We start from the raw sequence: 11,366 nt of genomic DNA on the forward strand, positions 1-11,366 counted from the left end.
AACGTTCTATCTAACAAGTTAGACTAGCTAGGCTAGCTCGCTAGTTACATACTAGCTACTGAAGGGAGTGAGTGGGTAGTTTCCTGTCGATGATTTGTTCAGATTGCTAGTATGGGTGGATCTTGCTTGTAAAGTAGTTACTCTGTACCATCTAGCTACAGTAGTAGGGTAGACAATAGAACGCAACATCTTTGGCCATGGCTAAACAGCTGACAAATAATTATAGACTTTGTGGATCGAACGTTCAGAAACCCTAAGTTAGCCTGAGTGAATGTGGCTAAGAAAAACGCCGCCTGACTAGTCGTGGCAGCGGAATTTTCAGGTCCACCTCCTTTTCTTTGCTCAATAACTAGCGACTACTTGCGAGAAATTAAAAACAAATATGTCAGTTAGCATGTAGACCCCTTAATTCTATAAAATGTTGGATGCAATACACATTGAGAACTTTTATGAAAGTACTGTTTCTAGTTTTTGCTGCGTTTGCTACCTTTCAAAGAAGGTCGGCATAACAAGGATAGCTCTACATCTTAAACGAAAGTTTACGTTCTTCAAAATAAGGTAGCACTCTCTTTAGTCAATACTCAAAAATAGATTTTAAAAAATCATGTTGTTGAAAACCCTATAGGAATGCATAGGAATCTGAACGTTCCATTGAGAAAAAAGCAGGGATTTCATTTGAATATTTATCGACGCTAGTTAACGTTAGCTAGTCTTGCTATCTACTGCTACATGCGCACTATTTAGCCAATACATCTGCCACCTAGCTTCTATTAACGCTTTGAAGCCTATCAGAAGTCTAAGAGCACTTATGTCAGGTCATTGAGACCTACTGTACTACAATGTCCAGCTATCTTAGGTATATTTACGTTGAAAGACCTATAACTTAGTTAGATGGCTGTTTATTAATTATGAATTAGCCATTTATGAATGGTATTATGGTATGTAGCCTCGACAACTAATTATCTGCGAGTTCATTTGGCAATATACCAATAAGTAAAGGAAGTATTATATACTGTAACATATTATAGTTTTTATTTGGTTATTATATTTATAGAGCTATATTATATATATTATTGTAGGTATTTAGAAGTTCAAGTTCGATGTTAATACTGCTTGTAAACGTGCCCAATGACATATTCTTGGCTGCATGAGAATAATGAACATTGTAGTAAAATTAGTGCTAACGGTTTGCCTGAACAAATTTACACCTTTCACCACTTCCGTTGTTGGATCTGCAATCGAAACGTGTCATATCTGAAGCAGCGGATATTCTCCATTTGGCACAGTCACCAAAAAATCTGATTCAACAAAAAATGCTATATCACTGATTTGAATGATCTGTCACTCAAAGACTCTTCCAACAACGTTATATCCATAGAACAACTAGTGAAAATGCTATCTCAAGGATATTACATTTTCCCCCAGGCTTTATGGTTTGTGAAACAGATTGTTTCTGCTGTGTTTGTGAATCTAAAGGATGACATTCTTATTGTGTTTTCTCCTCACACTTTTCCATCTGTTCCTGGTGCTCTTTCTTTCACTCTGGAATGATGATTTTTTGTTTTCCCCTCAAAATAGCTGTAAGTATTTGTTATGGTCATCATATTTTTGTTTGGTGAAAATAATGCCCTAAAATAGAAGCAATCCTAGATGATGATTGGATTTGTATGTGCTTTAAATCTACTTCTCAGCAGCAAAAGAATCTGGAGGGATATGTGGGCTTTGCTAGCCTGCCCAACCAAGTCTACAGGAAGTCTGTCAAGAGGGGCTTCGAGTTCACCCTCATGGTCGTGGGTAAGTAAATATTGAGGTCATGCTTAAATTTTCTGATGTACAAAGTGTTTAGGGGGAGGGTGCAGCTGAAGGGAGTTCATGATACATGATGATTATGTGGGATTGTAATCACTTAAGGTAGGAGAGATCACCTCAGTTTTTTTACTTAATTCTGGACATTCAAGCTCTTTTTTTTTTACTTTGGATTAATTCCGTACTTTGGATTTTTACATGCTTATGTGGTAGCTCAGACTCTGCTTATTCTCATGAGCCACTGTGAAAATATTTCTCAGGGTCAAAACCATTTCCTGTTGTCAGACCTACAGAGTTCAACTGTCACAGCTAAGAATAGCCCATCCTGCATTTTCTGAAAACAAACAAAAAACTTTCAGCGCATGGATTTACTGTATATTGATGCAATTTAGAAACATGTGTCACCAAACCCTTCCACTATGTACAAAAAGGGTTTCCCTGACCAGGGACTGGCTTTTGTAGCATAAACATATGTAGGCAGTGTATCATGAATGGTTTCTAAGTTTGTCTGCTAAGGGTCTAAATCCTGTGGTTGCCATCTTGTAGAAAATTTGAGTCGGAAAATGCTTAGAGTGTAGCATAACGGGGTGTTTTTGCACTTGCAAACCAGTTCTCTACTGTGTTCTGTTAAGCTGTGAGCCACCATGTTCCCGCAGAGTTGCATCACCATGGTAGTGTGTGAGAGAGGACTGACATCATCACCAGTGACGCCCACATCTCACCATGCTTCGCCAAACACATTATTCAGCAGTTGGCGCACAGTTTTGCAGCAAAGACTTGACCATGTACTCACTGCACATAGCACCAAAATGACAGTGTACCAGTGGACATCAACGTTTCTCATTTTTACCTCACGTACTAGTGTCCAACTCAGGGAAAGTCAAAATGGCATCCTGTTTTACATTGAGCTTTGAGGCTGAGCCAAAGTGGTAATTGGCAGTGGTCAATTCCACTGCCCAAATGATTCTATTCACTAGGAGTGTAGAAACCACACTTGCTGGCTGGAGCTGCAGAACCTGGACTACACTGTGTAGCTAGCAAGATAACAAGGCCTTTCTCTGTCGTCCTTATCTTTATACTGTTACTCAGACAGGTGGATTCTCTTAGATAAATGTCAGTTTTGCCTCCTTATAATGAAATGAGCTTTGATAGTTTGTTGGTTTGCTTTTATTTGGGTGTCTCGACAGTAAAGTTTGATGGTCTACAACAAAATGCAAGACAAGTCATTCAAGTGTATTGATTGGCCTGCAGTAAGTAGGGTTAACGTCCCTATTAAGCCTACATAACATAGAAGCACACTTGCAACATCTGAGTAAAATAAAATGAAAACGACATCAGCCCTTTAGATGTTTCTTACAATGAAGGCACGGTATATAAAACAATTTAAATTCTTCTAATTATCCCTGAAAACACTAATGTGTTGATACTGTGGGTGGGGTTTTAAATCCCCTTTTGCATGAACAAATAACAAATCCAAACCTAACCTCTTTATCCTTTTTTACTTTTAGGTGAATCAGGACTGGGAAAGTCCACATTGATCAACTCTCTGTTCCTAACAGACCTGTATTCAGCAGAGTACCCTGGGCCTTCACATCGAATCAAAAAGACTGTGCAGGTAATGTTTGTCTCATCCTATTACTCACAGGACATGCAACATGTCTCTCTTCCAAGAGTAGTCTTAAATTTTCATTGATGACCAAGCCGTTTTGTTAGCAGTTGTTGAGAATCAGCTCAATTAAAAATACTTTTCCATATCTCGGAACAGTTACGCCTGCATAAGGTGGCCTTGAAGTATGCTGTGTTATGTCTGGCTACACACGCATACCGCTATCCATCCAAAATGCTTCATAGTTTTTCTCGTTTTCCAGCATAGTTAGCTAATGGCACAGTATCTCATTGCAGGTTGCTACTTGCAACTACTAGGGTGAGCGTCACAGGCCACACTAAACGATAGTGCACACAGTCTGCACTACAGGTGCTGTGTATACACATCACTTACTGGAGGGCAGCTTGTGAGACGGTTCAGTCGAGTTACTGTTTCTCTCCTCTTATCCCAGGCATGGTGCGATGTGTCTGGGACATGCCATGACAACCACACGTCTTCTCATCGTTTTAGTTTTCTGTCACTTTTCTTTGTAATACAATAAGGTGTCTGTGCCTTTTGTCCACTGTGTCAGAATAATAACTCCTACTCACGTCTTTATTTCTTAGGTGGAGCAGTCTAAGGTGTTAGTAAAGGAAGGTGGAGTTCAACTCCTACTCACGATAGTGGATACCCCAGGATTTGGAGATGCTGTGGACAACAGTAATTGGTAAGTATCCTCTGCAATGTCTACTCTCTCTGAGAGTGGTGGCCATTTTGTTGTAGTGTGCCGGGTCTCCTCACTTCATTTGTACCCGTCTCTACCGTGCAGCTGGCAACCAGTCATTGACCACATAGACAGCAAGTTTGAGGACTACCTGAACTCAGAGTCACGTGTGAACAGACGGCAGATGCCCGACAGCAGAGTGCAATGCTGTCTCTACTTCATCGCCCCCTCAGGACATGGGTAGGTCGGGATGGGAGAGAAAATTGAGATATTATTTCAAAACCTGTAGAAATGTCAATGAAATGTCATGGAAATCACACAGTGGCGTCACCAGGCAATTCTTGTCGGGGGTGGTTCCCTCGAATCTTTGGATTGTAGCCCCAAATATTGTAAAAAAGTAATGTGTGTGATAGTTTTCGTAACGTTCTGTACATTTTTGTCGAACTAAATGCAGGTCTCTAGCTCTAAGTCTGTGGGGTGTGGGTCAGGTGGTCAGCACTGAGTGACGCACTGGTCAGTGAGAGCAGGAAGTGAGACACGAGTAGAGGAGAAAGGGCAGAGAGCGTAGAAGAGAAAAAAAAAAGAAAAGAAAAAAAACCTGGATCTTTTTCTAAAGAGGATTGAGGGTAAGAATCTAGCTTATGTAGAAACTTTTGAAATTGCCTGTTGAGTTATGAGTCAAGATGGACGCCAGAGTGTTTGCTGCGCTGTGCATGTATTAAGGACAGGGCATGGGAGGAGACTGCTCGTCCGTAACCTCCTTCTTCTCTTCTGTGACTATCCCCTATGGGGACGTTGTGTCTGTACAATCCTGGATTCTGTCCTCATGGGCTGTTCTCATGGCTGAGGATGAGCAACATATGCTGGGCACACAACGTCCTCACACCACCAGCTGACTGACCTCACACTCCCACTGACTGGAGCACACAATGACACTGTCCATGACAGGGAGCAAAGACAGTCCAGATGCAGTGGTCTGTCTTTGTTGAACAGAGACGTTGTTCTTTGGTTTCCACACAGGTTTCATTTAAAAGTGACCTAACCCTTATGTTACGCTTTGAAATAGTATCAATGTATTGTTTGGCTTTAGTCAACTCTTGCTATCCCTAATCCCCCTCCCCCCGCGTTTTGTTTTTCCCTTGTTGCAGGCTGAAGCCCTTAGACATTGAGTTCATGAAGCGGTTGCATGAGAAGGTGAACGTCATCCCCCTCATCGCCAAAGCAGACACTCTTACTCCAGAAGAATGCCAACAGTTCAAGAAGCAGGTCAGTAATGGTCCCTTATATATTCTCGGTAGCACTGGGATGATATCCCTGAGGGATATTCATATTGATAGTTCCAACAAGTGCCGTGCAGTAATACATTGGCTACCAACCAAGAGGCCAAAGAACCAAGTTATTTTCCCTAATTGGTATTGTCTTAAAGACACTTCATTTCTTTGTTTTTCTTTGATGTGGTATTTAGAATATTGCATTATAATTGGTATAGTATCAAGGTAAAACATTTTGGTGTTGCAAGTATCCTTTGTATTGAATTATAATGTTTCTACCATTGGGATATTCTTACTCTCCGCAATTTAACTCTCCACCTATATGTACTTTCAGATCATGAGGGAGATCCAGGAGCACAAAATCAAGATCTACGAGTTCCCTGAAATGGATGATGAGGAAGAGAACCGGCTGGTGAAGAAGATTAAGGTATGAAGTCAATACAATCAGCTTTTGGAAAGCGCTTGATAACGCTAGTGTAGACGGAGAGAGTTTAAAACCAAAACGCAGTTTTCAAAAAAATCATATTTAGATGCAACACTGTAGGCCAAATGCTACCACACACACACGCCTGAACCTGTTTTTCCCCCCTCATCAGGATCGCTTGCCCCTTGCTGTGGTGGGGAGCAACACCATTATCGAGGTGGATGGAAAGAAGTGCAGAGGGAGACAGTATCCATGGGGAGTGGCTGAAGGTGTGTGAGAGAGAGGGTTTCACTCAGAATGTACACACATTATAGATAACTGTACTGGCTCTAAAGGGTTTTCTGTGGTGTTAATGCCTATCCTATACCATAGGTCAATACAAATGAGACTCAAATTAATAGTTAGTCTAATACTGTTCTCTTTCCACCTATTTTGCAGTTGAAAACAGTGACCATTGTGATTTTACCATACTACGAGACATGCTTATCAGGTACAAAAGTAGTAAACAATATAAATACCAAAATGAACATAATCATATTGTACAAGTAGGGATGGATCAATTGACAATTGTGAGGTGTGAGCATTATGATCTTTCCATCTTCCTTGGCGCAGAACCCACATGCAGGACCTAAAGGATGTGACCAACAATGTCCACTATGAAAACTACCGCAGCAGGAAGTTGGCTGCGGTCACCTACAATGGAGTGGACAACAATCGGGCCAAGGGTCAAATGTCTACAAAGTGAGTCCCCTGACTTCATCAAGACACATTGATCAAATAGTGGGTTGTTTGTCTTGTTTCCCTCTTATACCCATACTAAGTATATCCAACTAGCATGTTAGTCAAAGGCACTTGGGTTGCAATGGGGCGGAAAGTTTACGGTAAATTTCCAAAAACCTTACATGGGAAGTTAAGATGGAGAATTTCAGAAATGTTGGAAATAGGCAAGATGAAGAGTCCTCAAACAGCATGGTAAATCAAACTATAACCTACGTTCTTGTATTTGATTTAGTACATGCTAGTACAGCAAAATAACTGTAATTGTACTTTGTGTTGTCATAGCTGCCAATCATGTTAAGTTAACGCGTGCAGTTAGAAAATTCCTGGAATTTTGCAACCCTAATTGGGAGCCTATTCAACTGTGCACTTTGTGACTATCACTTGGAAGACCATAAACAAGCGCTTGTCATTTGTAAAAAAAAAAAAAAAAAAGTAGATCTCAGCTTCCAAGCTGCCTCACAATGCTAACACACAGCTAAGTTACCCACACAGGCTGCTCATTTATATGGTTTACACAAACACTGTCTTCATGGGAGTTTCTTTTTTGTTAAAAGCTTTGGTTATTATTCAGTCAATTTTGTGAAAGTATATCTGTGTATTCAATATCTTTTTTCTGTAGTTAGCTTTTCATTTAAGTGCATGTCTCATCACTGCATGCTAAGTGTGTGTGTTTCTGTTTTTGTAGAAATGACACAGTTGAAGGCATGTAAGTGGTTGTTTTTTTTTTTCAGAATCTCCTGAAAGATCTCCTCCTTTTCCCCCTTTCCTGTCATTTCCGCCCTCTCCCAGTGTTAAGGGTGTTTTTCTGCGTTTTACATCCCTAGTTGCAGATTGTAGCTTACACAAGCTTAAAATACACAATTGGAAACGAAGAAAAAGAAAAAAACATGTAGTCGGTTGCTGCATTGTGCTGAATGGCCTACATGTTTTCCTTCCACCATAGAATAGCAGCTCCCTCTCATTCAACTGTACCTTTTATGGTGGTTATAGAATGATCACTTTTGAGATTACCTTATTTTAAGTTTTTAATCACATTTGCTAACAACACAAAGCCATTATAACTCTTCCTCCCAGATGAATGTATTGCTAACTCTTCTGCACTGCTTATACCCCCAAATGATTTTGTTTGGCTCTGGTTTCATTTCTGCCACAGCCCTGTGGGTTCCTGTCATTCCTATGTCCTACCTTTCTCAGTTTTAAATGTCTGTTCCAGTTCCCGTGGGTGACTGGGTGGCATAACTGGACAGACTGTAGCACTGTAGGAGGTGGGGGTGTTGTGGTTCACTTTAAGATGATTGATCTACTATTGGTGTTTTTTTTTTTCTTCTCTTGCTCGCTGTGTGTTCTTGCACATGTTGTGACCCTGCAGAAGCCCCCTGGCCCAGATGGAAGAGGAGCGGAGGGAGCACGTGGCCAAGATGAAGAAGATGGAGGGGGAGATGGAGCAGGTGTTTGAGATGAAAGTCAAGGAGAAGATCCAGAAGCTCAGAGACTCCGAGGCTGAGGTGAATGATCCTCTGCAGGCTGACATGTTGTCCCACCAGCAGCGCTCTGTGGTTTCACTTCTAACTTCCTGAAACGTGTCAAACGCCCTCACTTTTCAGTGAGTGTGTGATGTGCAGAATGGATGCTTTCCTGCGAGGGAGTGTTTGCATGTGTGTGAACGGATGTGCACTAGACCTGGTCCTTATCGGGTGCCTAGTTCGGATTGTTAGTTGTGTGGAGAAAAAAAAAAACTTCTTCAACATCTGCAAGATTTGTAAAGCAAAAGTAAAGTTCCCTGGGGAAACACTAGAAATATGGCTAATTTCAAGCGAGATCAAGAGCCAGACTATAAGAATGCCAAACCTGTTTTTAGGTAGACATTAAAGCTCAATCCTCTCTAGGTGACCAACATGCCATCAAACTCTTGATGATTTTGGATTTGTTGAAGGGACTTTATATAATCAGTCATCTGTTGCCATGGTATAGGTGTTAAAAAAGCTGATTTCAGGCTATTTGATCTGAGGTGTAATTAAAGAAGGCATATGTATATGATTTGGTGTGAATCAAAGTTGTAAGGGTGTGGATCATCACATACTAACAAGCTCCCCTGACCTGACCTGGCCATGCAGCTGCAGCGGCGTCACGAGCAGATGAAGAAGAACCTGGAGGCTCAGCACAAGGAGCTGGAGGAGAAGCGCCGCCAGTTAGAGGAGGACAGGGCCAACTGGGAGGCCCAGCAGCGCCTGGAGCAGCAGAAAATGGATGCATCCAGGTATGCTGGAATCTCTCCCACGCACACACACCTGCCTTGCCCTTGTAGCCACTCGAATCTCATACCGTCTCATATGTAAGCAAAGGAAGTCAAGTCAGTTTTTTATTTTATTTTTTTATCTCCTGCAGAACCCTGGAAAAGAACAAAAAGAAGGGCAAGATCTTTTAAGAAGAGTCTTCAGAACCACCATGTTGTACCTTGCCAATATTGCCAGCCCAGGAAACCTATTATGTGTGGCACTGAACCAAACAGAACCGCTTTGGTCCAGCTCAGCCATGGTTCTGCATGTACTGTCACAAATGACCACCAGAGAGCGCTGCCTGTGGATTCAACCAAGAAATGTGTTTACGTTAACTAAATCTAACTGTTTAAGGCCAAACCCAAATTATAACTGAATACTGTCCTCGCCCTGGGTCTTATCCTCTTCCCCAGAGGTTGCATTTTTTTTCGAATGAACAACTGATGAAAAAATGCACTGTTGTACAATCCTTTTTTCGGTGAAGGTTTTATTTGTTTACAGGGAAAAGCAGAGGTGCATATATATATATTATCTGTATCTTCCATGATAAGATAAAGTAAAAATGGCAACAAAAAAACATGGCATTAACAAAATGTACTTGGTTAACAGGTAAACCTTGTAATGAACAACCTCCCCATGCAGTGTAACCTAACATTCAACAAGTGTCTCCAGTCACAACACTCACCTTGTTAACAGGATAAATTGGAAATTGGAAAAAGTCTAATGCACCTTGGGCTTTTTATCCCCCAAAAATTGTTGAAGCTTTTTTCCTGAAATTGTAATGCTTTTTTGTGTTTAGCAATTTCCACTAGCCTTGCACCACCATTTATAACTTGTGTTACATTTCAGTTAGTTTATTTTTATATACCGAGCCAATTTACATAATACGTTTTTGTATGTTAGAAAATGATTCTGAGACTTCTGTTTCTGTGGAGGATTTACTGTTTTCAATACATTCAGTAGTCAGTGTGTGCAAGGAGCTGGAAAATGTATTTCTGTAAGTTGACATAACCCAAGATCAGAATTAGCGAGAAATGAAAGTCAACACCACATTGCTTTGGCTATGTATTATCTGTATTCTCTGCATTTTTAATTTTATTTTTCATTTGTATTTGTACAAAGTCACTTAATAAACCTGTGATGATAAGCAATGAAATCATGTGACTGATAGTGACACCATACAAACAAGTGCATACCTACGCACCATTACATACACATACTGTATACTAAAATGAATTTCAATGTGCACTAGAGGGCAGCATTATTTGTCAAATTCTAAAGGTGTTATTTTTCCTGATCAGTGGCAAATGATTGACCTACATTTCAATATGATTACGAAGAATATTTATTTGAAATTAATTGGACACTAACCATTTTATTCAGACATCATTTGCACTTTAGATACTACCTTGGGCACATTACACATTTAAAAAATTGTCCGACGCTTAACGGTAAATTACTAGATAATGTTGATGCTATCAGTCTTATAGGGGGTTATCCTTTAAATGGAATCTGAAAGAGGAAAATAACTCATTTCATATACACCATGTCCAAGTTTGACTTATTGGCTGTCACTCTAAAGACTTTGGAGTATGGTACTGTGTACCTTGTTCGTCCGAGCTCCTTTTTCCCATCAGTCCAACAAAAGACTGAAATTTTTGCCCTGAAAGGAAAGGAGGCAAGTTCTTAATATGTATGCTTCGCACAACGTTTTCATTTCATAGTCCAGTGGATTTTCAGACCCTTTCAATTATGTATTTAAAATGTAATAATGCACATGGATCAAATATATGACACACATCCACCTACTTTTCCGTGTTATTTGTGTTTTTGCTGCATAGAAAAAGAAAAAAATGAAAAGAAAATGGGTAAATAGGGCCTAGGGTGCTACAGAACGAATCTCAGTACGAGTTATATACATGTAAACTTATATTATCTGTTTTTACCAGTTCCTCTTTTCCCCATAAGACCAAAGAATTGGCGTGGTCCAGATTTCCGGGTCATTCTATTTAGAATGTCCTTAAATTGCTCCAATTTCCACAACTTCTGGAATGAAAGAGAAATAGGCACAGCTAAATATATCATTGGCACATTATAGCCAAGCTTACTTGATGAAGAAAATAAGATACAGGCTACCAGTCAAAAGTGTGGACACATTTTCCCATTCTGTACGTTTTAATATTCTAGCCGTTGTAACAATATCATACAACATACCTCATCCAAGTCTTTCCAGTTGTCGTCAAAATAAACTTCTTGGGAAAATATATTCGTTAAAACAAAGAAAACTACACTAATTAACATGAGTATCTTCATTTTGTGCGTGCGTAACGGTTTTCTGCTATATTTAAGTTCAGCTATGTCTGAAAAAGTTATTTATGACTTCACCGATGGAATTAAACGAATATTTGCGAGTGCTGGCGTTAGAAAGCTACGGTCTGCAGCAATACTCTTTTGTCAGAGAAACCAGAAAATAATAATGCATCCTCTCCATTGGCGCTTC

The 11,366-nt window shown here is 40.2% G+C and overlaps 1 protein-coding gene and 1 long non-coding RNA gene across 3 annotated transcripts; one reads left to right on the forward strand and one right to left on the reverse strand.

Annotated features, from left to right (window-relative positions):
- The first annotated feature begins 1,697 nt into the window (after nt 1–1,697).
- septin7b (septin 7b) lies at nt 1,698–10,013 on the forward strand. 2 transcript variants are annotated; one of them, XM_067238921.1, is made up of 13 exons: nt 1,698–1,794; nt 3,315–3,421; nt 4,018–4,118; nt 4,221–4,355; nt 5,264–5,381; nt 5,721–5,813; nt 5,983–6,079; nt 6,249–6,300; nt 6,423–6,551; nt 7,276–7,296; nt 7,960–8,095; nt 8,705–8,847; nt 8,976–10,013. In XM_067238921.1, exons 1-13 carry the CDS (start codon nt 1,785–1,787, stop codon nt 9,013–9,015), a joined length of 1,182 nt encoding a protein of 393 aa, XP_067095022.1. In that variant the 5' UTR covers nt 1,698–1,784; the 3' UTR covers nt 9,016–10,013. The 2 variants fall into 2 exon arrangements, with proteins under 2 accessions (XP_067095022.1, XP_067095023.1); XM_067238922.1 differs by lacking the exon at nt 7,276–7,296.
- A 344-nt stretch (nt 10,014–10,357) lies between these two features.
- On the reverse strand, nt 10,358–11,145 carry LOC136944954 (uncharacterized). The gene is made up of 5 exons (XR_010876804.1): nt 11,081–11,145; nt 10,813–10,909; nt 10,666–10,699; nt 10,473–10,529; nt 10,358–10,378 (listed from the first exon to the last, which is right to left on the reverse strand). It is a non-coding gene; the product is annotated as an uncharacterized lncRNA (long non-coding RNA).
- Nucleotides 11,146–11,366: the final 221 nt, after the last annotated feature.

This window comes from Osmerus mordax, chromosome 6 (assembly GCF_038355195.1).
Source record: "Osmerus mordax isolate fOsmMor3 chromosome 6, fOsmMor3.pri, whole genome shotgun sequence".
NCBI lineage: Eukaryota > Metazoa > Chordata > Actinopteri > Osmeriformes > Osmeridae > Osmerus > Osmerus mordax.